The sequence below is a fragment of the Priapulus caudatus genome, unplaced genomic scaffold (genome assembly GCF_000485595.1).
Source record: "Priapulus caudatus unplaced genomic scaffold, Priapulus_caudatus-5.0.1 Scaffold235, whole genome shotgun sequence".
In the NCBI taxonomy this organism is placed as follows: domain Eukaryota; kingdom Metazoa; phylum Priapulida; class Priapulimorpha; order Priapulimorphida; family Priapulidae; genus Priapulus; species Priapulus caudatus.
This window is the reverse complement of record NW_014577296.1, coordinates 265,134-292,762: the sequence shown is the minus strand read 5'-3', so window position 1 is coordinate 292,762 and position 27,629 is coordinate 265,134. Positions and strand designations below refer to the sequence as shown.

At 43.8% G+C, this 27,629-nt stretch overlaps 1 protein-coding gene across 1 annotated transcript in view; it reads left to right on the top strand.

Annotated features, from left to right (window-relative positions):
- The window catches only part of LOC106807799 (protein-methionine sulfoxide oxidase Mical-like), a 55,530-nt gene extending 32,047 nt beyond the window's left edge, over positions 1 to 23,483 (top strand). Inside the window, exons 7-32 of the mRNA XM_014810253.1 lie at positions 24 to 125; positions 425 to 562; positions 834 to 952; positions 1,842 to 2,099; positions 2,576 to 2,680; positions 3,076 to 3,198; positions 4,302 to 4,427; positions 4,630 to 4,763; positions 5,114 to 5,211; positions 5,969 to 6,161; positions 6,460 to 6,697; positions 7,249 to 7,437; positions 8,056 to 8,241; positions 8,476 to 8,659; positions 9,303 to 9,428; positions 9,669 to 9,831; positions 10,029 to 10,159; positions 10,672 to 13,222; positions 14,358 to 14,471; positions 14,848 to 15,407; positions 15,670 to 15,825; positions 16,314 to 16,453; positions 16,589 to 16,849; positions 17,245 to 17,373; positions 18,672 to 18,810; positions 20,938 to 23,483. Coding sequence (XP_014665739.1) covers positions 24 to 125; positions 425 to 562; positions 834 to 952; positions 1,842 to 2,099; positions 2,576 to 2,680; positions 3,076 to 3,198; positions 4,302 to 4,427; positions 4,630 to 4,763; positions 5,114 to 5,211; positions 5,969 to 6,161; positions 6,460 to 6,697; positions 7,249 to 7,437; positions 8,056 to 8,241; positions 8,476 to 8,659; positions 9,303 to 9,428; positions 9,669 to 9,831; positions 10,029 to 10,159; positions 10,672 to 13,222; positions 14,358 to 14,471; positions 14,848 to 15,407; positions 15,670 to 15,825; positions 16,314 to 16,453; positions 16,589 to 16,849; positions 17,245 to 17,373; positions 18,672 to 18,810; positions 20,938 to 21,182 — 6,908 coding nt within the window. The 3' untranslated portion in view covers positions 21,183 to 23,483. The remainder of the gene's footprint in view (positions 1 to 23; positions 126 to 424; positions 563 to 833; positions 953 to 1,841; positions 2,100 to 2,575; positions 2,681 to 3,075; positions 3,199 to 4,301; positions 4,428 to 4,629; positions 4,764 to 5,113; positions 5,212 to 5,968; positions 6,162 to 6,459; positions 6,698 to 7,248; positions 7,438 to 8,055; positions 8,242 to 8,475; positions 8,660 to 9,302; positions 9,429 to 9,668; positions 9,832 to 10,028; positions 10,160 to 10,671; positions 13,223 to 14,357; positions 14,472 to 14,847; positions 15,408 to 15,669; positions 15,826 to 16,313; positions 16,454 to 16,588; positions 16,850 to 17,244; positions 17,374 to 18,671; positions 18,811 to 20,937) is intronic.
- Positions 23,484 to 27,629: the final 4,146 nt, after the last annotated feature.

The window sequence follows — 27,629 nt, the reverse complement described above, 5'->3', positions numbered from 1 at the left end:
ACATTGTTTTCCCTAATATATAGAAGTAGGCTGGAGAGCTCAACTGTCACCAAAGGACCATCCCATCAATGACTATCAGTTTGACGTCATAATTGGTGCAGATGGCAAACGCAATACTCTAAGAGGTTAGTGATCATGCTTGTTTTTTCCCCCTGCCCCGGCCTCTCTTACTTCTTATATCCCACCCACCAGGCCCCTCCGTCCTTCCCTCCCGTTCCTTCCCTGGTTTCAATCTCTGTTCCTCCCTCTTTTTCCATTCCTCACCCCCGTTTTTTATATCTCTCTTTTCCTTCCTACCTCCCACTTGCCCATATGATACACCATCACTCCCCACCAAAATATTGCTTATGGTGATTCAGTTGATATCTGTTACGGAAAATTGAATATAAGAATATTCTTCTATGTTTTAGCCATGTTTTTTCAGGGTTCAAGCGTAAAGAGTTTCGAGGGAAGCTGGCCATCGCTGTAACGGCTAACTTTATCAACCGGCACAGCTACGATGAAAACATTGTGGAAGAAATATCTGGCGTGGCATTCATCTTTAACCAGAAATTCTTTATTGGTACGTTTCATGTAAAACTAGCCAAATTATAAGCAGTAGGAAGACTGGAGGGTTTGAATACTTCGATTAAGTACCACTAAATCATCCTCTGTTGTTATTACCAGAAAAAAATAATATAATTGTATGAAAATAAAAAGCAATCGATCCGAAAGGACATGACTCAATAATTTGCATCATTTATCATTCATTTTTGCTTAACCTTGTACAGCTGGTAGCCTGGTAGGTAATACAGCTACGTAGTTAACTGTATTTGTGTTTATTTTCGTGGCAGACATGAGACTAGCAACGGATATAGACCTGGAGAATATAGTGTACTACAAGGATGACACACACTACTTTGTGATGACCGCGAAAAAGCAAAGTTTACTTCGGAGGGGAGTCATTCGCAAGGTACGTGGCATGGTGTTTTTGCATGTTGTTATCACAATATACATGTTACGGTGAGTGGATGAATATCCACTTGGGTATCTATCCACTCTACAAGCTTGGGAAATTTACTTGTTAGAAGCCCACCTCTGTTCTACAACGATGATGCTACGACTCTTTGTTGAAATTACTTTGCCAAGTGTCAGTCAATTATTAATGCTGCTACATGGCTGGTTCTTCTGATGATCTGACCGAGCCCACACACTCGTCCAATAATGAAAATGGGATATGAAAAGTGGTGTTGAAATATTGTGTGTGATTGTTTTTTTCATCTTGATGTGTGCTTCATAAATGGTTTGAAGTTAATCCATTATTATATATACATCTTCATGCTGCAGCTCCTGATTGTTAGGGGTATTTACACACTGTGACATTGATGTGATATCTGTCAGCACTCGCTGATATGTGAGCGAGTCGTCACAGGTGACACTTCTCTCATCTTTTGTGAGGCCGTCCTTACAGTTGACTTTTGGTCACCGCTCATGAGACAATCATCATGGGTGATAATGCTCCCCTATCACACGTGACAATCATCACAGTGGCAAATTTTACCTCCTATGTGACACTGCCATGGCAGGTGTCACTTGTCACCCGTTACATCAGACAACCATTACAGGTGACAATTTTCCCCTCATACGTGCGGCAATCATCACAGTTGCAACTTATCACCTCTTATGCAACAATGCTATTGCAGGTCACAGTTGTCATCTCTCACATGAGAGAGCGATCCCTGGTGATATTTTTTCAACACCTATGTTACCCAGCCATTGCAAGTGACACGATTGTTCCCTCACGCGCGCAAGGCGTGCATTGCGCGTCACACGTTGATCACCGATGCTCACTTCTTCAACAGGACTACAGCGACACGGAAATGCTGCTGTCACGCGACAACGTTGACCAGGCGGCGCTCATGGACTACGCTCGCGACGCCTCCTCATTCGCCGTTAACTACGCGCTGCCGCGTCTCGACTTTGCGCTGAACCAATACGGCGAGCCGGACGTCGCCATGTTTGATTTCACGAGCATGTACCAGGCCGAGCACGCCGCGCGAGTCGTAGAGAGACACGGCCACAAGCTGCTGATGGCTCTCGTCGGTGACAGCCTGCTCGAGGTACACACACATCCAGCCGATGATCCCGACGCGAAGACGCGCGAATCGCATGAGCGCGTTTGTTCCGGGCGGATAGAAGCGCGGTCACTATTGTATCGGTCTCGGGGACGGATACGAGAGAGGGAAGACTGCAGTAGCGTGATTTTGTGTGAAGTCTAGATTGAGGAGAATTCCTATGCAAATGAACAGTTTCCATGATTTTCTGTTGGCTTATTTGTTCCAAATTTGATGTCGGCTGCAGATACGCTTACGTCAAGCTAATTCATGTGTAATACATTTCAATAAATTCCTAGTATGTATATCAGCTACTTATTATTAAATAGTAGCATTTCATCTGTGGGAACCTGATGGGAATATGGTACGCCTCTCATTCTGATTCATGGTCTACTTTGCAAGTTGTTCTTCCATGCGTTCTCCACGGTGCATTCTAATAACTGCTGTGCTTTGCATTGACGCTCGCCGCATCTCTGTTGCAGCCGTTCTGGCCGACGGGATCCGGCTGCGCCCGGGGCTTTCTGGGCGTGTTCGACGCATGCTGGATGGTGCAGCGCTGGTGCTCAGGAAAACTCACCCCTCTTCAGGTACGCCTCGCCTCGGCCACCGATCTCGCTCGCTCGCCTGCCGCCAACCTGTCGTCAGCTACTCGGTTCTTTAACCTACAAAATGAAATTATGTCAATGACACGTGTTCGGCAGACCTGCTCGGCTGTTGCTCGATCTCTCCTTCTGTCTCAACTATCATTCTCCGTCATTAATATGTTATTACAGTCGATTCTGTGTTAGTGGTCACTTTTACTGTAACCCGTTTGCATTTTCCTTTGAGCTACCGTAATTTGTTTGATGGTATTATTATTTCTATTATCATAATTACTTTCAGCAGTGTTCGATAAGCAGTAGGGCTAGAGTGACTGGCCGAATAGCTTCTCTATCATGTCTATTGATCTTCATCATAATTACATTTGTCATGCTTCCTGCAGGTGTTGGCTGAAAGAGAGGCTTCGTATCGTTTGCTGGCTCAGACGAAACCTGCCAATCTGCACAAGAATTTTGATCGCTATGCGCTAGACCCGGCGTCGCGCTATCCCAACTTTAACGTTAATGTAAGTTTCAAATCGTCATACGTTTACTGCGTGGTAAATTTGTTCGTGAAGGGTTGAGCATGGCAGGAGAGGTGTCGATATTTAGATGGTTCAAAATTTGAGTGGCTTTCCTGTGGAGATTGTGTGAGCAGCCAATTATAAGCTAGGTACCAATGACAAGATTTCTTCTTCATGATTGTGGACAGGAGTGCATAGATAGTACGTGTTGACTCATGCCAGGTCATGGCAGGGTTGAATAAAAGTTGACTGCGAGATTCGTTAAGACATGTTCCTACTTGTCTGTATTCAGAAAATATGCAACCAACCACACAATCAAAAGCAACAGCAAAAACTTATGTCTAGCACAGGATACACTGTGGTTTCTACGGCATAAAATCAATAAAGCTGTGTACGTATCAGTAACCTGTACAGTGTAGGGCTACATGAAATTGCTATTAGTCCAATTAATGTCATGTTAGGTTAGATCTAGTGACCATCATGGCTCCAGGATAGGGTTATTTGTTCAAATGTTTAATTATTTACTATTGCCTTACTAGAAACCATTAACGTTAGTGTCTCAGAGTCCATGATGGCATCATTCTATGACTTGTAAAAATAACAACCATGAATGTAAATACAGGGTTAATTGGGTTTTGATAGTGAAACACCTTTGATAAACAATATGTAAGATATATTTAGTAGTTACCAAATGCATAACATACTCAGTTGCAGATTGATACAATCACTCACAATTCTGATTGCATACTTGACTAGTATATAGGCGCATAGCGCACCCGAGGCAATTCATTCCCGATTGCTAATTGGAGTCGTATGTTGTAAATGGCCCCAATACACAGGTAAACTGGATCGGTTCGAAGACGTATACATCATCGTGTTAAAACACGGCATGACTGTGTTGGGATTTCAGAAGTAAACACAGCTTGAAATTTAGGCATGTCGATTAGGCAAGTAAGGTAAGTCAGAAGATTGATGGGATGTCACAAATTAGCTTCAGCTATGAAGGCATGTCAAGTCTGACGTGTGGTGAAGAGCGGGAAAACCCGTGCAGAAGTACGGATATGATTGCTTACTCGTGTCATGTGTACGTTTTTACGTACTTGCAGGCAGTCGTGGCACGTCAGGTGAGGTCGCTCTACGATGCAGGTGAGACAGGCTACACAGATCAGATCGTTGAGCTAACGGAGTCTGCACCAAAACGCCTGAAGACTGAAACCACCACCACGATGCAGGTGAGTGATGTGAACTCGTACCCGTTTGTATCTATTGTTGCAGAGACCGTATGTTAAATGGTTAACAACATATATAACAACCTTGATAAATCTGTTGCGCATCAGCTGTGACAAAAATCTTACTATGTCGTTAGTCGATGACAACTCGATTGCTGATGCTTACAGACATGTCTTTAAACACGAAACCAAATTCATTCGACAGATTGACAGGCTATTGGGATGGTGCCAGGAGCAGGTCGAAGGTTACGATGGGGTCACGGTTGAGAACATGAGCAGCTCCTGGCGAAGTGGCATTGCCCTATCGGCGATCATCCATCGCTACCGACCCAACATCATGTAAGTTCTGCCTCACAATTGCCATCTGCCATCTTTATCACAGAGATAGACTCCCCCCACCCTAATTATATGTGTAAGAATCTACATGTATAACCCCTCCCCACTTGTTCTCATTTATTGACTGATATTATTACTACGTTGGCTATGACATAGTTTGGTATCCCAGAGGTGTGACAGCCTACTGCAGTTATGTGATGTGTAGATAGTTAACTCAGTATGCATGCTAACTGATTCATCCACATTCTACTGTTTAACTAGCAGCATGTGATTGGCTCTTTCTCTCTCAGCATCTCTACTGTAATATTGAGCAGCTCCTGGCAGTTAGTGGTGAAGTTGCCGCTTTTTTTCAGCGATCTCGCATCATTGTCGGAAAACGAAGTGGAAAAAAACAACCAGGCAGCGTTCGATATCGCAGAACGGGAATTTGGCATTAGGCCAATTATGACAGGTACTCTAGTTAATATATGCTTTACAGATCACTGAGCTTACCACATACTGCTTAGCATCGCATATACGCTGATGGGATTAGTTTCATTATGAATCTACAAGGAAACACGATCATATAAACCGATCAGTCGCCATTAATACTTCTTACGTTGTCAGGGATAAGTCTCAGTAGCAGTTTTTCGACACTACTACAGGGCTTGATATTAGCCAAAATGTGAACAGGCCCACCCAAAATTTTAAACAGGCCCTTAGACAAATTGAACAGGCCCTTGCAAGTTTGAACAGGCCCTTAATTTTGTTCGGTTTATTCTATTATTAATAAAAGTATTATCTTTGTGTTTATTAGGCATACTCGTAGTATTTCAGTATTTCATTGCTATCAGTGGAGTTCTACTTGTTTGACAGGAATTGGTGGAACATGATTTACTTCGTAGTAGGCTCTAAGTAAAAACTAGTCAGGAAATTGGTAAATATTGTCGATATAAAGGCAAGATAGGTAAAATTTTGAATAGGCCAAGTGGACTAATTAATATATGGGGTGTTGAACCGGCAGTTTAGGGGGTTGAACCGGCGGCCACCGGCAAAATAGCACGCACTGCTACTACTACTAGCTCAATAGACAGTAGCCAATAGAACCACTGCCGTGCCAGACATCCTATTTTGTCAGTTTTTATTTTATTTGGGATTTCCCATGTTACTTCTACAATCATGTTCTATGTGGTGTGAGTGCTGAAGTAACGGGTGAGTGTTGATTGCAGGGTCTGAGATGGCGGACGGCGATGCACCTGACCCACTGAAGGTGACTGCATACCTCTGGCAGCTGTACGAGTTCTTCTGCAATGAGTTGCCGTGGAGCGAAGGCCAGGTGGATGAGCGGCCGGCCGGACGGCGACACAGTAGCCGTGGGTCAATCTCCAGTCGTCTCAATGTGCTCAGCAAGCTCAACGCGAGGTACCGCTTCGTACTGTACGGCAGCCATAAAACTACATACGATACTCGCAAACTCAAGAACGAGAACAATGATACAATGATAGTTATCAGTTCATTTACAATCTAGTCTGTGTTAGTGGTTGCAATGAACTCCAGGATAATGATACAGTGATAAGTATCAGTTCATTTAATCTGTGTTAGCGGTCACCTCTGCGATACAGCCAGCTGTCTGTAATGGAGGTTTTGTTAGCATGTCCCTAGAGTGGGAGTTATACAGTGCAACGCAGCTGTTATGAGAAGTCATCTTGTTTCTTATCAGGCGACAGCACGCGCGCGAGAAGACGCAGGACACGCTGAAGACGCCGCTGCAGGGGATGGACGACAGCAAGCGGCAGCGCTCCCTGGAGGTTGCACTGCAGCGCTTTCAGGCTCACCAGGAGCTGGAGGCAGCGAGGCAGGAGAAGCAGGGCAGGATTCGCCGTGAGCTGAAGGAGCTGGCGAATAATTCAAAGGTGCCGGTGCGGGAACGCCGCATCCCCGGACTCACGGAACCGCTGGTAAGCCATCCACTCTTTCTTCGTTATAGAATTACTAGTAGGGTGCCTCCCTCCACTTCGTTTTTCCCGTGCAGAATTGTGGGCAGGCTACCCGTTACTTCCCCCTGCAGAGCTGCTTACATTCTATCCACTTCCTTCGCCTTTCCCCCTACAGTTCTGCTGGTAGATTGCCCTATCCCTTTCCCTTTTCTCCCCTACTGAAGAACTGCTGGTGGGCTACCCATTCTCTTCTCTTCTCATCCCTTGCTGAACTGCTGGTAGGCTACCCCTTCTTTTCCCCATATCTTCTCCCTATAAAACCACTAGTAGGCTATCTAGTAGCCCTTCCTAAGAACTGTTGCTGAAGTATACACCTCTCTCACTATGTACAGTACCTGGCAAACTCAACTTCCTGCTAATTAGGTGGGCAATAATATAACTAATTGCATCATTGTTTTCTGTACCGAAACCAATCACAACTTGATTTGTTGTATATTTAACCCTGTATTTTCGAAATCCGATCTAATAACCATTACTGATTGAATGCTGTTCCATGCACAACATCTCTACAGCCATGCATAATGAAGGAGCCGGCCAAGCCTAAACCTGACGAGGACCTTGCTGCCCGCAGGGAGCAACTGCGGCGCCGCCTGGAGTCTGACAAGGAAGATAGACTGACGCAGAGCCAGCGAGAGTTTGTGCTCGCACAGAAAGGACAGGCATTTACAAATGCTCAACTGTCATCTACCATCGAGATACGGGTAGGATTACATCACTTACTGTCCGCGTGTTAGTCCTCTCCCTTTCCTCACTTTCGTCAACTTTCTTTCACTGCTTGGGTTTATCCCATGACAGGGCTTGGACCTCATCCTATGAAAGTCCCATGTCTTTCAGCTCAATCTTTAGTGATTGTCTCCAGACCTTACCATTTGCACTTCCCTTGGTATATATAACTTGGGTATTCGATCTTTAGCCATCTGATCCTGTGCATCAGTTTTCATGACAATAAAGATTTAAGTTCATATATAGCAATGTCTATTACAACAGTGATAACTAAAGTAATATAGCAGCAGTAGAATATGTAGTACTCTACTGTCACTTACCCTCTCAGCAGCTGATATATTTAGGAATAGGGGCATTGACGGACTGCCATGAATTCATGTGGTGAGTTTCATGATATTTTTCTAGTACTCAATGCCCACAGTACTGTTTTAGTCGTCTACATGTTTCTCACTGTCTCAGAGTGAGATGCAGTTCTATCTTGCCAGATGTCATTGGTGCACGTTACTCAATATTAAGCCTAGCCAGCACTCAGGAGTCTCACCATCCCTCATCTGGTGTTCTCACCTTTACCTGATGTCCTCACAATGTGCCTGCAGGATGGAGACATTCAGTTCCGACGAGACGAGACGGTGGAGCGGGCAGACCAGACGATGCGAGAGATAGATCGTCGTTTGAATGACCCGGGCAGCTGCGACACGGGTCAGCGCGGCTCCGGACTGGTCGGCGCCATGGCCCAGTCTCTTATGCAGAACCTCAGGTCTACGCACAACATACCCAGAGCCGTAAGCATAACCCATGCAATGTCGTGTAAACGCACTCCGGTCCATCTGTGCGTGATTAGTGCGAATAGTGGAACGAGTGATCGAACGTGTTTGCTGTTAATTATTGGGCTGGCATAATTGCAGCTGCTATTTCGATAATCGACTGCTGTTACTTCGATGGTTGTTACTGGTTGACTTACATGTAGTAGTTATGTGCATGCACTGTGCATTGATTGGACGTGACCACCTTTGCAGCAGAAGCACGTGCCCACTGTGAGTCATAAGCGGGACTGCTACTTCTGTGAGCAGCGGCTCTACGTCATGGAGCAGTGCGGTGCGCAGGGCCTGTTCTTCCACCGTGAGTGTCTGACTTGCTACTCCTGTGGTCGCCGCCTCCACCTGGGTAACTATGCCTACGATGGCACACCTAACGAGCCAGGTGAGTATTCAGCAACTAGGTGTGCGTATGTGTGTGTGTGTGTGTGTGTGTGTGTGTGTGCGGGTGTGTGTGTGTGTGTGTGTGTGTGTGTGTGTGTTTGTGTGTATGTGTTTGTTTGTTCGTGTTTTGTTGGTAGGTTTTTTTTGGTTTCTTTTTTTTTTTTTGTTTTTGGTTTTCGGTTTTTTTTTTTTGGTTCGTTTATTTTCTGTGGTGATGGTGCTGTTTTGCTTGTGTTTTTTTTCCTCCTTTTTGTATTATCTTGATAATACCTATCTTAATATTATACATTTATTGTGTTATTCATTGGCCAAAATACAATAAAGTAATACAGTTCAAGGATAATAGTCATAATACTATTTATTAAAGTGATCTATCTGACGCTGAGCTGTTTGCTCGCCGTGTGTGCCCCCCCCCCCCTTCACTGAGAGTGGGTTGAATGTATTTCCCCGGAACCGAAACGAAAAAAAAAACGAAAACCGAACCAAACGGGATGTACCGCGATACAGTTGAATCGCGGTTAGTCGTTACACCCCTAATAGTATGTGAGGCATCTATGGTGCAGCGCTTTTTACGTACAGATGCGCTTTTTTGTATGCAAATCATTTGACGTGATTGTAATTATTTTTCGTACACTGTGTTTCAGGACGTTTCTATTGCAAGTCCCATTACGGTTTGCCTCCTGATCCCCAGCTGAGCATAGATATACTAGACAGTAGCAGGGAAGTTGATTTTAGAACATCCACCCCCACGTCGCTGGCAGTGCCAACAGGTAATGTATTACCACAATCAATTAATGTATCTTGCCACTGCTGTGCCTCTTAAAAACACAAGTTGTAAACTGTCACAGCAATTATCTAGTATAATCAAGCTATCAATTTATTGGTTTATTTTGCCTGCTGTTGGCTATTCCCATAACCACTATGTGAATTTGCATAAGGTTTTACTTTGCATGGAATTTACGTGTGAAGTTGGATAAGCATATCAGAGGGATTACGCCGCTTTTGTTCAGGCACTGTGCTAGGGCGTGGCCTGACTCCAGAAAGAGTGGAGTTTGAGAGCATGAGGGAGCAGCTGCTCAAGGGAACCGAAGAGGATCTCGAAGCAAGCTTTCTGCAGTACAACACTGGCAGCACCAACCCTACTAGTCTGTGTAGCGGCACCAGCGGTGATGAGTGAGTGTAGTATCGTGGCTGTCGTCATGTGGAAATTGATTGCTTTTACTTTTAGTTGCAATGTATAATTGTTGCTTATAGGTGCCATGGAGCCAGCATGATCATACTGACCAACTGAATGCATTGCTATTGAATCTGTCTGCACAGTTACCGAATGCTGGTTTTCAGGTTGTAAGCGGTATTTTTTTGGGTTTCAGTTTGTCAAGCGAAGACTCTGATGACACTGAGGGGGAGTACTACTCTGACAGTGTTTTGTCTAATCGCAAGATCACCGAGAACCAGGTGAAGAAGGTGGTGAAGACCTTTACAAAGCAGCTCTATCAGCAAGGTATCTTTTACCAGCAAGGAGACTAATGAACCTATCACTCTTCTCCCGTGTGTGTGTGTGTGCGTGTGCGTGTGCGTGTGTGTGTGTGTGCATGTGCGTGTGCGTGTGTGTGTGTGTGCGTGCGTGCGTGCCTCACAGGGTGAAGCTGCACTCTAGCATATTGCTGCTTATGTTCATGTTGCTAGTTGCCAAATATTTATGTGGGTGGGCATATGGATTGAAACTGGTTAAATGAGTGATGAACCCAGGGTCCATGAAGCTGCCATGAAGAAATTTTTTTACATAGTGATTAGTGTAAGGAGATGACTAAAAATCCAACATCAGTGCAGCGAAGTCACTGACTGGATTTGAGAGAATTTAAGTGATTCTTTAAATATATTCGACATTGGATTCGAGAATAAGTCGAGATTGGTTTCAATAGGGAAAATGAATATCATTGATTAATGATATTATTACTGACGAAATCGCCAGGAAATTCGTACTACGCACGTTCACACGTTTTTATCTTGCAGACGAGGACTCGACAGAGGACAGCGACGACACGTCCAGCTGCGAGGACGAGGTATTCAGGTCGGAGCTGGAGTGCCTCGCCCCCCTCGACCTCGCGCCGCGTCCCGCCCGCCTCCGCAAGACCATCGACCGCTCCTGGCTCGTGCAGTCGCGCATAGCCACCGCCAGGAGGCGCCAGGAGCAGCAGCGGGCCGAGCGCGAGGCGATCATCATCGGCGAGGCGCCGGAGCCGCGCGGCGAGGACGACGTTGCCGCGGCGACGATCATCATCGAGGAGCCGGAGGTGGCGCGCGTGATGCGCCGGCAGAAGGACCAGCGGCTGCTGCTCGAGCAGCACAAGCGGCTGTCGCTGGGCGTCGACGAGAGCGAGAGCCGACGCGAGCTGAGCCGCGAGCTGAGCGAGATGAACCAGCGCATCATGGCGTCGCGCTCGTCCTGGCTGCTGCAGCCTGACGTCGCGCCGCCCGCGGCGACCGCCGAGGAGAGCAGGCGCGACGACCGGCCGTCGGACAGGAAGTCCCGCGACAGCTTCGACCGCGGCGTGAAGGGTATCCCGCTGGGGAATGCTCCCCCTGCTGTTGAGGAGAACCACCTGAACAGGATGTACGTGGACACGCTTGCGCGCAGAACGGTGTCACTACCTCAGGAGGAAGGATCAGACAGTCACCTTGAAGAGGAGTCGGAGGAGGAGGAGGCCGAGGAGAGAGAAATCATAATCATTGAGGATGGCAATAAGGTGGTTGGACTTGACGATCACTCGACAGGGGTGATACTGCTCGCAAGTCCAAAAGAGAATGAAACCGATGATATGGAGGAGCCGTCAAAGGAAAAGGAAGAAGAGGAGGAGACAATGGAACCCACACCGAAGGTGTTGGTTAGGAGTCCGAGGTCTCATGACTCTGAAGACAGCTTTACGATATCCATTGCTTCTTCGGTCGAGTCACTCACCTTGGAGAAGCCAGTCACTTCCATGGTATCACACGACGCCGACGATACTGTAGGAGAAGTCGACAAAGGACAGATTGCTTCTCTCGAAACAGAGCCTGGCGAAAGCCCGAAGAAAAGTGGCAGCAATCTTGAAGAGGAGGCAGATTCTAGCGGCGATCTGTTTGCTCGTGAGTCGGACACCAGCTTCGACTTGGGTGTCAAGGGGCGTCCCCTGAAAGTGAGCAGTGATAAAAGCCGATGTCATGATAGCGGGAACGATGATGGCGTGACCGCGGGTATGCAAGAGATGGTCGATGCCCCTAGGGTTCCTCAAGTTTCTTTGGATACCGAAGAAACTATGTTTGAAACTCCCAGTGCCAAACTACGTGAAGTATGCAGCTCTCTGTCGACGGATGACAGCATGTATGCGACACCTGCTGGTGGGCTGGTGAGTGCATCACGTGTGACGAACCAGCCTGAACAGTCTCCTGATGCTGTTGTGGCAGAGCAAGAAATCAGGAAGCAAATAAATCTCACTGATGGGATAGTAGGTACTGCTGTAGGGGATGTTGCGGTGCCTGTTACCAACATTGATTTTACTCCTTCAACCTCTGCCAAAAATTCTGAACCACCTACTAGCATAGATGCTGAGATTTCAACCGCTAGCAAGGATGCTAAACTTACAACTAGTGATGATTCCAAACTTACAGCACTCACTGGCAGAGATACAGAAACTCGCACTACATTGGGTCCACTAGAACTAGATGAACGGATGCCAAGTGAAGAGTTAGTCGAGTCTACTAGCAGCGCATTGCCTCTCGTAGGTCGAGACAACGATCCAAAAGCCGGTGTTAACGAAGCGGGGAAGGAGGCAGCAGTGACTGATGGTGATGGGAGCTCGGACAGCAAGCGGCGCAAGGTGAAATTTCCGGCCGAGGTCTCGTTGCGAGACTCGCTGTCGGGCAGCGACAGCAGCCTCGCGTCCTCGTCCCGCTCGCTGACGCGGCCCCCGGTAGAGGGCGCCACCGCGCACAGGCGCGTCGACGTGGGCGCCTCCTCCGATGGGACGTCGAGCGAGGGCGACCTGTCGCGAGATGGCGCCGCCGGTCACCAGGTCGGGATCGCGCGCATGGAGTCGTCGCCGATGGAGATCGCGCGCAAGAAGGTGTCGATCCACAGGATGCTGCGCAGCCGGCGCTCGTGCGAAGAGCTCGACCCCTACCCGGAGCTGACTGGCTCGCCATTGCAGCGTCCCAGGCCGACGCCGGCGCCCTCTGCTGAGGCCGCGCCGAAGAAGCAGAGCGTGACGGAGGCGATTGGCTTGATCCCGTTTGTCGACGAGGGAAACGAGGACTCGTTTGTGCGTCGCGCCGAGGCTCCAGCCCGGAAGAAGAAGCTTGGCGTCCCGACAATAAGGGTGTTGAGACGCGATGGTGACAACAAATCAGTTCAAAGTGGGAAGCCAGGAACAGTCCAGGGTGACGAGGTGACTCAGGACGAGAAGGAAGGGGCAGCCTCGGGCAGGAAGGCTGAGACGTCACAGGGTAGCGGTGATGGCGTGTTGGAAAATATTGCGGCTACGAATGCTGTTACTGATACGTCGTCTGTTTCCACAGCCAGCACTGGGCAAGTATTGTTGCATGCTTGGTTGCTGCGTTGTTATGAAAGTGTGTGTGAGAGAGAGAGAGAGAGAGAGAGGGAGGAAAGGAGAGAGAGAGTGAGAGAGAAGGAAGGTGAGAGAGAGAGAGAGTGACAGGAAGGGAAGGTGAGAGAGAGAGTGAGAGGGAGGGAAGGTGAGAGAGAGAGAGTGAGAGGGAGGGAAGGTGAGAGAGAGAGAGAGAGGGGGAGTGAGGGAAGGTTAGAGAGGTGATAGCAAGGAAGAAATGATTGGGAGGGGAGGAAAGACGAATGGATATGGAGATATAAAATTAAAACGGTTATTGCGAGTTTTTCGGCTCAGAAAAACTAAATATAGCTGAATTTAGTCTCACCTGACAGCGGAAACATCACTGATTAGACCAACATTAAAAACACTAAGATTTTATGCAGTTATAGCATACCATAGAAAAATGCATTTGACCACATCATACCAGCTCCGAATATTATTGTCGTATGCCGACTATCCAAAATACAAATGGCGCCTTCAAACGAAGTGCATAATTAAAACAAACGAGCGTACAATTCTGTGTGGTAAATATTATTGAGTTTTTATGTTAATAATTCAAAGCACTTTCTGTCATTGTCATTACCGTGTTACTATCTGACTGGTAATCCACAAGCTTCTCTAATAACAGACTTTACGCGGTATTAGTACTACACTGCTGTTATGCTAGTATGAACCTCTGTGCTTACACTCTGGCCTGATTTCTACGGTGCGACGGTATGCATTACTGCACCCTGATAGATGTCTGAGAGATGGCAACGGTAAACAAAACAGAACGCAAAATTGTAATTGTGCATGATTTGGTGAATACGAAGGTTCTAAGGCATTTTATCGTTACTCTAGACAATTGCTGTTACTCAAGCAATAACGGTATCATGAAAGTGGGGAAAACACTGGAAAACTCTCGCAATAATTACTTTAAGATAACTGAAATAGGGTTAGTTAGTTTTTCATAATTGTGTATAAACAAGACGTTTTTGATCGTACATTGATTTATTGTTGAATTATAGCATTAGTAAAGACGTGATGTTGAGCTATCTCATTGTAAATGCGCAACTAGCATTTGATAGTTTTTGTTATCATTATTGATACCTGTAGGGAACAGGCAGAGGAGGACTACAAGTTGCTGCTGAGCACACAGAAGGAGGAGATGAGGCAGCAAGCACGCAACAGAGCCCGTCTGAAGTCTGATGATGAACTAGGACTTGGCAGGTATTTGGACCGTATTTGTAATTTCATGGCGAGGACACAATCATCGTATTGTCTATACTTTGCATCTAAGCAAGCCTTATCGAGATGATTCTTGCATCATCTTCTCTTTAACTCTACTTACACTTACACACCGTACACTGTGTAGTTTCCTGTATACCAGAACTAACTGCCACATACCCGTATCTTTGTGTGCATTTTCTGTAGTTCTTACCTACCGCGTGCTTGTTTGTTTTCGTGGACGTGAAGCCAAACTCGCCTTATCCTTACATACTCGATCCCATAATTTTTACCCCGGATGTCTACCGTCTTTTTTTTCCTACGTGCATCCTCTTGTACTTCTTGTACAAACTTCAAGTGCACGTGGTATCTCTCGCAGCTACACGCCGCGTCTTAGGTACGCTCGCACTGGCAGGAACGCCAGTACGGAGGATGCAGACAGCACGGAGCCCAACAACAACAGCAGCAAGTGCGATGTCAAGCCGGGCATTCTCATCTTCGGCGATACCGACAAGGGCGTAGCATCAGAGCAGGTGGAGGGAGGAGACCAACCGAAAGGAGAGGTATCCGTTTGCGATGGTGATTCGCGAGTCGGAGGTACATCCTCGCAAGCGCCTGTCATCGCCTCGTTCTCAAAGGAAAGTGTCGCTCTGCAGTCGTACGATGGTGAAGAGCAGAAGGAGCCGGTCGCCGCTGAAGCCATGTCCGCGGCTAAGGATAGCAGCTGTGCGAAGGTGACTTTTGCGACCACGGAAGCTGTGAGATGTCCGGATGGCTTCCACGATGAGCAACTTCGTTCAGGCAAGAGCAGCTTGACGTCTAGTCTGCATGTAAGAACACGGTCAGCAGCAGATGATGGCAAATTGTTAACAGCAAGGGGTGAAGTGATGGATTCGGTTGCTGTCACAGACATTCTTGTCGAGTTTGCTGAAGAAAAAGGTGCGAGTAGTATATAGAAACTATAGCTACCTAGTATGATATTGTCATTTTTATCATACATGTGTCTACGGCAATAAGTTCAATTACGGTACGACAAATTTGCAGTGCTTGTTGTCCTTCTTCTTTTCACTCTGATTTGTTCACCTTGATTTGTTTTTTTTAATGGTTTTGGTGCACTTATTCAGTTTTTGTTCATCTATCAAAGTGTAAACGTAAAATGCATATGATGCAATGCAATTTCACCCTGCGTAAAATGCATCAGGTCAAAGCGAAACTCAGGCGGCCACATCGAGTACAGGCAGTGTTTCTGAAGCAGGAAGCCACGGTGACGTGCATCCAGGTTTACGATCCGAGGGTCGAGCTAGTGACCGCTCTATGGGGTCAACCGGGAGCAGCACTGACAGCACCACCACCAAGGGTAACTACTCTTACAACAGAATGGCTTGCGTGTCAACAAACCTTTACTCTGCTGCCTAGAGTTAACCTACTATTTAAAAAAAACGAGCAGTTCGTATTTTCTTTCTTGAAGTGAAGTGTACACATTATGGTTGGCTTCTTTCTTTATTATGTTGTTGGCAAGAGAAGCAGGACGTTTGAACCTCGGTATCAAGTGTCAAATTGTAGATAAGATTGTTTCCATAGGTTTGGGTTGATGATCCAAGTAAGATGTTTTTACAGCAGTATTCTATCGTTATCTACCTACCCATGTCCATACACCATTAATGCCTTGCAGTGGCAATGCATTTTCATTATGTAGACATAGAAAAAATATCCTCATTCAATAGGTAAAAAGTAAAAAATATGAAATTTATGTGCAATTGGGTAATCTCTATGTGTTTCACTCATGATTTCTCATGGATAGAGGTAAAACATGACGATTGCTGAGTCCACATTGCATTTTTCCAGAAAGAAAGAGTTTGCTGGCAAAAATCAAGATGGCCACCAAGTCACCAAAACTTCCCACTGGCAAAACTCCTCCTAAAGAAAATCCTGTAAATAAGAATGATACGGAAAAATCTGATTCTGATCAGAAGCAAGGGTGGAAGGTAACCTATTACTCATAACAATGTTAGTTTGTGCCACACTGTGACCGGGTGTTAATCATAGATCTCCAACACATTGACTTCATTACCTGTCTGGCTGTGTCTGCCACATGTCAACACGTTGTTTCTCTGCCATAGATAAAGCTGAACCGGAAGAAGAAGAAGAAGACTCGCAAGTCTGTCTCGCCGGAGGATGACACCACTGATGTGAAGCCAAAGACTGATGGTTGGGGAAGGAAGGCGCCAACAGCCGAGAGCGAAGATTACTCCGACCCTGATCCGCTTACTGGACACTCGAAGACTGCGAGCCCCTTCCACGACAACACTCTGCAGCGTGCAAAGAAAGCGGCTGCCATGCAGGCCAAGCAAGAAGCCCTAGACAGGCTACACCTTGCACAGGTAAACATGCCAGGTGGTAGGAAGGATTAGACAAGTTGCACTTGACATCATAGAAAACGCTACACGTTATGGCGCAGACATTCTTGTAATTGTATGTGGGCTTAGGTAGGCATCACCTGAACCAAAAAGCCCTAGAAAATGATGCAATAGTACAGCTGACTGTACATGTATGACAAGAATCCCTAGATAAAATACGTATAGCTTGACCCTATGATACTATACTTGAGGCAGGAGGCAGCCCCTCCCCACGTAGCATAACAGAGACTCATATCAAATACTAGTGAAATATAGAATACTTGTATTCATACAAGTATATTCTTACTGTAGATTAGACGTGTTTCGTTAAAAGTGTGGACACCCCTTTTGTACATATTTGATCTTCGTTCTTCATGCAGGAAGTGCAGCGAGAGCTGGAGGAACTGGAAGTGAGACAGAAGGAGCTGGAGGCTCGAGGTGTTGTCGTGGAGCAGGCGATGAATGGGGAGGGACCCGATGCTGATAGAGACGAGACGGAAGTGATGCAGGTACGCTGCAGGTGTATCGTCAGCAGTTGTGATCTCTCCCGCGTAACAAATGCGACAGCAAGGCTCATTGGTTTAAGCTGATTTAGCACCATCAGCATACCTATACAGAGTGTTATCATGATTTTAGTTCTGCAAGTGCAGCTATAGGTACAATAATGTGTTGCACTTGATAGCAGGTCACTTTCGTATGACACCTACATGTACCAACATGTATAATACACAGTCACACATTTGTGTTTCCTTTGCAAAGATAATGAATAAAACTGGTTGAAACATTCCTATACTTTTGAGATGTGTGCGGTACTCTACAGAAACATTCATGATTCATCTCATTATCACTAGGTAGTAGGTACATTACCATCGGCCGTGTTCATGACAATAAATCCCACACGGCAGCAAGTTCCACTGTTAAGTCACACTGTACCTTGCAGATACAACCAAAAACAAAATGTTCCCAGTTCCTCATGCTCATTAACAAGGCTACATGAAACTCACCCGTCATGAAATCATTGTATTCTGTGTCTGGCGTGAAGTTCTGCAATTATTATAATGTCAATATGAAAAACTTTTTCTACAAGTGAATACATTCACTCGCCCATTTCCTCATGATAGTATTTTACTACAAACTGGTTATTAGCGTGCTTGTGATCCTTGATAATTGCAGTGCTTTTATGTAAGCATAACTTTGTCGGCTCAGGGATCTGCTTAAACTGGCTGGTTGGTCAATAAAATAATATGCATACAACAGGTACAAAATTATAATCATGTACATTATACAACTGTAATACAGCTATGGAAGTGTAAACATTCAATAGATGATGATAAAAAGATTTATTCCAATCCTTACTATATTCTCTCTGCCCAACTCATTTATTCATTTATTCATCATAAATAACACAAGTAATTTGGTTTTTATTTTGACACTGGCATCATGGAAGAACGGAATATCCCAAGTTCAAAAAATGACAGTGCTATTTTCGTAGTACTGCAAATATAAATATGGAAGAATCGCTAGCATTACATTGTGCTAAGTAAGTTTACAAGAAATGTGCTGACCCTATGTTAGCGACATTTACATTGAAACAGTGTGCGGCATTCTTTAGTTCAAGTTTCTTTATCCGCTGGTTACTCAAACAGTGAACTAGTTCAGTATATATTTACATAGTTTCGTAAACATCTTATCTGCTATTCGCATGTTGTTGTGAACAGCTTGAGCTTACGTGTCGCCAGAGTGATGCGCACACGATATGTTCAGTGTTTGTTACGAGAACAACTCTCCATTCGTTTGTTGTCTATAGGAGTGGTTCCAGCTGGTGCACGACAAGAATGTCGTCGTGCGGCGAGAGTCGGAGCTGATGATACGTGCCAAGGAGCTCGAGCTGGAAGAAAGACACGAGCGGCTGCAGAATGAGCTGCACACACTCGCCGGCAAGAAAGGTAGGGGCAGCGGGCGGTAGAAGGGGGAGACAGCGGGAGGTAGGAGGGGGAGACAACGGGAGGTAAGAGGGGTAGGAGGTGGAGGGGAAGGCAGTAGGAGGAGGAAGAGGAGGAGGATGGGGGGAGGGGGGTAGGAGGGGAAGCTAAGGGGTGAGGGTGCAAGTTATTATATAGCCATTTGGGCTGGTACATTATTTTGTAGGCTACCATTCTTCACACTTTTTCAATAATTATACAGCCCCTGAGTTTTTTTAGCACCATGGACTGCTATAAAATTTTATTAAGTGTAAGCAAAATTAGCCAAGAATCTCACAAAATCGAGGGATCACTATTAAGAAGTGCAGTGTAAACAATTCTAATAAGCGTGTGCTACATGCAGCACCATCTGTGGCCACACACACGTAGTCTGGCTGTCGCAGCTAGGAATTTTAAGTACCCTCTTATTTGGCTTAAAGGTGCCTTCCCATGAAATTTCAAGCGGAAAACATAAAATCAGGCAAAAATTAATTATTTTAACATTGCACGTTTGTATTTGCCTATAATATATGTGTGATAGGTGCCCGGGAATACGTTCATTCGAAGCTTTTAGACTTAAGTTTTTACAGTGGTTTGCAGCGAACGAGCTTGGCACTCGCCCGTTCACCAATGTCGAGTGAAAATAATCGCAGGCGAGTAAAAGCTAAAGCTGACTTGCCCATGTTGGCGAGTAAAAATAATTGTCTAAAACTTTAATCAATTGTTGGTTCTTTACGTTATATATAATAACCAAACATTGATGAAAAACAGTTCTAGCGATTGTGAAGGGTGGCTATCCCACGGCATCCTCACTTTATATTATTAAAGCTCGCCGACAGTCAGCACAGCGTGGCTGTGTATACGTGCCTGGGCGGCATATTAATTGATGTACGGGGGGGGGGGAGTGCAGGATTGTTTAAAAGTTGCGTGGGCCTGTTCATTATGTTCATTATATGGGTTGGGCACCGCTGGGATCAGAGGACGACACCAAAATTCTTTCCTGGAATTGAGGGAAAACCTGCAATCAGGAATGACACACAATGAGCGTGCCGGCACGCAAAAATAAACGTGTGAATTTCATTACCATTTTCCATGTATATATTGTAATATCAGGAGTGTATAATATCGATATAATATATAGATCTATATATATCTATCTACCTATCTATCTATCTGTTTATATAATATAGATCTCTATATTATACACTCCTGGAAAATATGATATGCATTGAACCAAAAGAGGACCTTCACGGCTCATAGATTGCAAGTAAATTGTGTACAGATAACAGAGATCAGAAAATAATTAAGCGTTGAGGCCTGTGTTAATTAAGTCGGCAGATAGCTTAACTTTTTAACCACATTACTTTGCCTTAGCATTGTACTTGCACAACTTGGCAGAGACTGAACAATTCAACCCTCTGCAATTTGAAATTTATGTTTCTTTTTTTTTAAAGTAAGTATTTTAGTATTTGGTGTCCCCAAAGATTAAAATACTCAACTCAAAAGTGTTATTTTTGTGATGAAGATTGTTTAATAATGCTGCCTCAGAGTGCAGGAAATTGCATGTAACAGGTGTAATTTTTAAAAAAAATTCCATTTTTAAAAAGGACCCTGCCTAATCAGGGACCCCTTCCCGAACTCACCCCCATAGTCTATTTTTTCACTATTGTTTGACAAGCATTTTTGTTTTAAAATTTCGGCGAGTACAGATTCTGTTTGGGCGAGTTAACTTATTGACTCACTCGCCCAATTTGGCGAGAGATTTTTATTTTAAAGCTCTAACACTGGGTTTGTCACAAAAATTCGTGTGGGAAGGCATCTTTAACTAAAACAGGTGCCGCACCATTAGCTGCAGGAAAATTGTTGATGTACCCATATAAAATTAATATAATTAAATTCTGCACATAGTAAATGTAAATATGCATAATTGTGACATTTGATGTGTAGCTTGTACATCAAAGAGATGAGGCTGTCATTGGAGAGTCTTTTTCTGTATTAATTGGTGTTTTATTTATCACTTAGTGTAAGTAGGATAAAAATGAAGGTTATCAATATTTGCAATTTTTGTTCCCTATGGTACTTATAGACTCATATGCATTTTCTACATCCCAGAGAAGAAGAAATCAAAGAAGGAGAAGCAGGCTGAAGGTAAGATGCTGGCAGAGATGATGGAGGTGGTAGATCAGAGGGATGCACTTGTCACCTTATTAGAGGAGGAGCGCTTACGAGAGAAAGAGGAAGACAAGCAGCTCATTGCTACTATGGAGAAGAAGGGCATCCCAATATCATCGCCTCCCTTATGCTTATCACCTCCTAATGAAACTAGTACAGAGTGTGACGTGACTACAGCCTTATAATTATACGTTGTGGTTACTATGGCAATAAAATTCAACAATTTGTCACCTATCGTGAGCGTGGGTGGTTGAGTAACCATGTATACTGTTACAGCATGGAATTCTCGTTTAGGGGAACAGGTAGATTGTGTATAAAGGACATAGTGCCTATTTCACATCCCTTCTCTCTGTGCATGCTAACATTTTTAAGCAGAGGATTAGGATACATCAGGATTGTTTTCTTTTCAATTTTCTTGAAGCGTGAAGAAAAGTGAAATAAACTGCCTACGTAATATGGTTGTTTAGCAGTATGTGGCATGGATCTCCTTGGCCTAATATTAGTATACCCACTTTAAACATACACCATTTCCACGACTTGAGGTTGCTGCCTTTATTGTCTAAAACTAATTGGATATGAAATAGCAGAGGCTGCTGCCATCTGGTAGAGAGAGAAAGATACAAGTACTCGTATCTCATTGTGATGTCATTGTATGCTCAACTCTATCTGTCTCCTATTCCTATCTAATGAACAATGGTTTTATAGCGTGAACCTGTTTAGGACGAAGGATACCTCATTTATCACGTAAAGTATGGTGCTATATAGCATTGTTAATGGCAAAGGTCGAACATTTGTACGAGCTTTTGTAGGTGCTTAAAAATACACATAAACGCATGCATTATTGGCAGTGTGCTTCCATTAGCATCTTCTCTGTGCTAGCATTTTCTCTACGTGAGCATACTTTGCATCAGCGTGTATCAGCATCCTCTACACTTCCTTGTATCACTCTGGTTTTTAATGGGCTCCTTACATTTATCCCTATCTACTTCCCTTCACAGGCAATTGAGCCTATTCTGCCGGTTAATAATCTCAAATTTATTATCAAAATTATCTTGATTTAGAATATTTTGTCATCCCAAATTGAGACTATTTACTCCTACGGTGATATTTATTTAACTTAGACTTATGGAACTAGGTGCATGCACAGGTTTTTTGCAAGGGGCCATTTTTGGTGCTTATTCTCTCCTAGATGCAGCCATTAACGTTTGATGTTGAATGAACACTAGGGTGTGAGTGAAGTAGAGATGTGCAGTATTTTGCAGCTGTACCCGGCAACTATTCTTACTACTTACGAAACAAGGCATGAACTGGAGTGTAACCGATTCTAGAAGATTGTGGAACGATTGATCTTGATTTCACGGTAGCAAATAATAGTTTGTGTGCACTGAGTTTTTGGTGTTACAATAATTTGGTCTGCGTGAGAAACGCGCCTGATATTGAGTTTGGTTGTATTGAAACCGGAATGTCGAGAGCTTTTTTCTTCAAATATAGAGATGCGGACTAATGCGCTTTCCCAGTTTTTTGTCACGATGTATCGCGTGGTGATTAAAGACATTGATGGCTTTCATCGTATCCTTCTTGTGTAGAGCAAGCGGCCATAGTAATTTTTAACTGCAAGTTGGTGAAGCTTCCAATTAGTTTGATGTCTGTGTACTATTTATTGCACCCGTTTTCTGATGTTTTCTAGTGTCTTTGTAAATTATTAATCAATGGAGATTTTTTATAGTGATAATCATTATAGTTCACGAAATGCAGTTTTTTTGGGAGGGGGGCTGTCTTCTTCTAAAGTAGTAGTGCTTTGTTATAGAATATACAACACCCGTGGATGGAACCAGTCGGCCTATAATCTAGATGTCTTCTACATAATGTCACCCACCATAAATACGCCTGTGTCAGAAAGATTTATGGAATTATTACAATTGCATGGCTTATTTTTTTTTTGTCACCAGATTAGAACCACGGCTGTGATAATGTTTTGAGAATATATGACCCTGAATGATACGTCTATTATGTAGACATGCAGAACCGCTCCCCAATGTTTGGGTTTTTGTCTTGTGTTTGTCTTACAAATATATGAGATTGCCTCTTGCTGGATGGTTTGCAAATAACAACATTGTAGCAGGTTCGTGAGCAGAATTGTAGGGAGCGCGAGAGCAGCCAGATAATAGCTTTGAGATATATATATGCGCTTTATATAATTGCGTCCCTGTATAATTCCCAGTCGTGTTTTCCTGTTTCTTGTACATAACCAAAGGTTGCAGCTTCGCGTCACGCCTACAAACACTACTATAGTTGGTAACGACGGACGACATTACATGAAAGTTGTGAGCTGTGTCTATCATTTTGTTGTTTAAACGGTGAGGCTGTGATTTAGCGCGCGTTATCATGATGAATTTGTAGATTTGGAAATTGCGAAAATGTAGACTATTTGAATCGTGGATGCTAGAGGGTGCTTGCAGAGAGTTAATCACGGCTTAGTAAGCAGAGCGATACTTTATTTGCTTGCTTATTATACTGCTTTATTTTTTTACCTGCGATATGAAACGCTCCTCGTTGATGATAACAAAACCAAGTTCTTGAACAGTTGTCAGGCCGAGTAGGTTTGTAAAACCATTTGGCACAACCCACTCCCGACCTTGGATTTGTGACAGATAAGATGCACTCTCTCAGTGGTGTCATGTTGGTTTTGTTTCACATGTTGAGCTTGACTTTTGTATGGGTCGCCTGCTCTTTCCTCACATGCCGCTGGCAAAAAGTGTTCACGTCCGCTTCATTTCCCACTATGGAATCTTACACTATGGCCATTGACAGTCGTGGCAGCATTAACACTGTTCATGGTTCGCACAGTCCTTGAAAAGTCCTTGATTTGAGGGGAGTTCTGAAATTACTTGAATTGTAAATGTTGATTTTGGTGCTTGATGAAGTCCTGAATTTCATGACATGTCCTTGGATTTTTAGAAGTAATCCTATGCCTCTATAAAAGAATTTTATGTACACAATAATGTGCAACCTCAATAAAATTCCGTTCAATAGGAGTTAAAGAAGCCTATGACACGAATAGACAGTTAAATGAATGATCAAAACTTACAGTATAAGTCAGTAAAATCAGTCATAATCACGGTTATGTTGTGGGGAGGTGACGTGTTTAGAAAATGTAGAAGGGTTTTTATGTGATTCCGGTACGTTTTGAGGTTGACATGGCAGTGAGGGTGTAGGAATGGGTGTTATTAATTAATCCAGGTATGTTATTGAATCTGTGTTGAATTCCGCATAAAATGTCTAGGCTAAAGTGTCTATGAATTCTCGATAAATTGTCTTTTGGAAGAGTACCTTTCAGAAAAAGATCTGAGAATCCTCCCTGTCAATTGAACCATGCTGTTCCTGTCTCTCATCGCCATTAGCCACACATTGTCCCCAGGCTTATCATCGGTCCACTGTGACACAGCATGAATCTTCGTACATTTAGCTCTGAAATGGTTCCTGCCCCACATTTCAGACATTTCGTACCCCATGCAGGACACCTTTCATTGTCCCTCTCATGCCTACCACCACAGAACTTGCAGTCAATTCTGTGTTTTTCTGTAGGATTTCTGTTATATGAGCCACCCTGCTCTGGGGGTCTGGCGACTGCATTGTTGGGCTTTTGCGACACTTTGTTTACTTTCCTGTGAGTTGACAAATCTCTTATTTATCTCTTTCACGGGCTTGTTTGATTGTTCAAAAGCTATGCACGTATCTATCGCCTTTTCCAGGGTGAGCTTGTCTTCCCGGAGCAATAGTTCTTGCAGCTTACCAGTTACTGTGAACACGATTTTGTCTCATATCATGCGGTCTTTCTCCTTGAAATTACACGCACTTGCTCGCGATTTCAGTTTTGTCAGAATCTTGTCAAAAGGTTCCTGGTGCACGACATTCCAGAACCTATGAGAGTCGAGCACTTCATTGTCTTTAGGGTTGCAGTATTTCTCTAATGCTTCCAGTACCTTATTGGGATTTTCCTCGTCGCCGTCTGCTTCCCAAACAAATTGGTCGTATTTCTCCAGCACGGATGCCCCCGCACAATTTAGTAATACTGTATTGCCGTTTGCACGCTATGGTCCCTGGATGGCGAACTCTGATGCGCTCAAAGAGCCGGCTAGCGCCATTTCTTTCCTTTTTTCTCCTTATGGACTTGGAAAGAGGAATTTCCTTCATAATAATGCTTTATTGCCTCGATGTCCTGCTCTCGTATTGCTTATAATTATTGTTATTATTATTAATATTATTATTAGAGGGTATGCAGCGAGCATACAATATTATAAATGGTAAACATGTAAACATCTGTTTTTACTGGTTGTTTACCGCGCGACTATCTGACATGTGACATTTTATTCCAATGTGGTTTTGTTCCAAATATATTTTCCCGATTCTGTACATGCACAGCTTTTTTTCTTTTTGCCAATACACGATTGTCTACTTGTAATTGCATTTTATAGTTATTGTTTAAAACTTGTCTATAATAAATTGTCTAGCATTTTTATTGTCTATTTGATATTATTGATTGGAAAATTATTACATGAGCTTTGTTGCTGGTTGCACTGGTGTGCGACGTTTATGTACAGGAGGCGTGACCGTGTGACCTACGTTATACCGCAGGCTATAAATAAACTGTAGATCCCACTTTTGTGTCAAGATGGTTTGTTTGTGGGGGGAATTATTTACTGTCATCGTTTTGGTTCCCACGGCAGCTGAGCGTGTATTACCGCAGGCCCGTCTACACTCTAGAAATACATATAAATTAGGAAGCTTAGATTTTTAATGCTGAAGGTGTGTTGAGATGTACTCTGTCTAAGTGCTTGCCAAAGTTAATATTAACTATCTACCTAAATAGCTCTTGTTACTCATCATTATAGGACTAGATGGCCAGTAGATTGGAGTGTTATTAAAAACAAATGATGCACCAAGTTTGAAATTGCGATATTTGTGAATGTTGTAACTATGCTACAACAACCTTTGCTGTTGCCGAACTTTATTACATTTATACATAGAATATAATTATGTAAGTGGGGCTTTCGGAATGCGTTCCCGGATTTCGCCTACTAATTCGAATATGTAAGCCGCAATCGCAGAACCATTGTAATTATTGTGACGTCAGTGAGCGTTTTCGTGACGCGTTTGTATATGTGTGTATTTGTACATATTGATAATAAAATGTCGCATTATAGATAGTTGAACCAAACCGACAAAGTGCTATGCTTTCATCATTCGGGATTACTGGGCGCCTGAAATGACGTTATGATGTTACTGAAGATTGAGACACTGGAATATAGATTTTCCATAGAGAAATGAAGAGTTTAGATGCAAAACGTACGCTCCATTTCCATTTTTATTGTTTTGAGTAAATGAGCTTTTTACTTAAAGCACCATATAAAAAATCGGTTGCATTTAAATTGAAGATAATGATAGAAAATGACATAGGAAAATAATGTGAAAACCTTTAAAATCAAACTTGTTTTTTCAAAAAAATGCCACAAACTTGCGTTTTTTAAACGCTCCATATCCGTAGTTGGTTGCAAAAGGCTCCATATCCATGAAGGTGCTTGTGTGCAATGCTCTGCTCCCTCCAATATTATGACTGAAAGATTATAATACGTACAATGCAACTAAAACTGAACTGAGTTAACCCTGGCCTTAACCCTTTATTGCCTAATGTCTATAAATTTTACTGGCTTTACTTTAACCCTTTAGGGTCAGAGTGCTCTTTCGTTCGAATTTAAATGAAAATCATCGGATCTTTCAACAGCACCGTAAAATGGTTGCTAAAAATGGGTTGAAGCCAGGTTCCAACTATTTCGGAGATGTTCATAATTTGTCACAGTTCAAAACTAGGTCAGAAATCACGTTTTAACAGCGGTCCCTCACTCCTCATAGATTTTCACAGGTGTGAGCACTAGTCACTGTCACTATCACTCTGCTCAGGTCCATTAGCATTGGCCATGTCTTCGTAGAAATTCCTTACATTTTGGGGAACCCCAAGGCACTATATAGTAATAAGAAAACCTGAGACATTATGATAAGCTCAATTATCATGTGAAATAATATATTGATATACACTCTTTGATCATATTTATAATTTCAATGAATTCACATTTTGTCTAGCAAATAGGTCGACATACACAAAAGCAGCAGCAGAAATAGGAGGGCATGGCGCTAGCATGGGAACAATCCTAATGAGGATAAAATATTTCGTATAATAACTGAGTATAATGATCGAACGTGGACGGCGTCAAGTAACAGGATAAGATTATGCTGAATGTAGAACGTTGCTCTGGCGTATTTATATTTTATTGTCATTTAAATTAGTCATATTCTTTTCAGAAAAAAACAGCGAACGGGGGGGGGGGGTGCTCTTCCCACCATCCATTCCTCGTAGGATATATCATGGCACTGGAATGCCAGGCTGTTATGTGGCTGAGCGGCTTCAGCCAAGACGGTACAGCCCCCAGTGCGAGTGCATCGCCTCAGAAATGCAGTCAGACTCCACAGTTATTTTTTTTTAAATAACTGTCCTAAAATCTGCGTGTACATAGTGTCTTGCACCATGGCACCATGCCGTTTTATGGGTTTAGCCACAGAAATAGATATATATAATA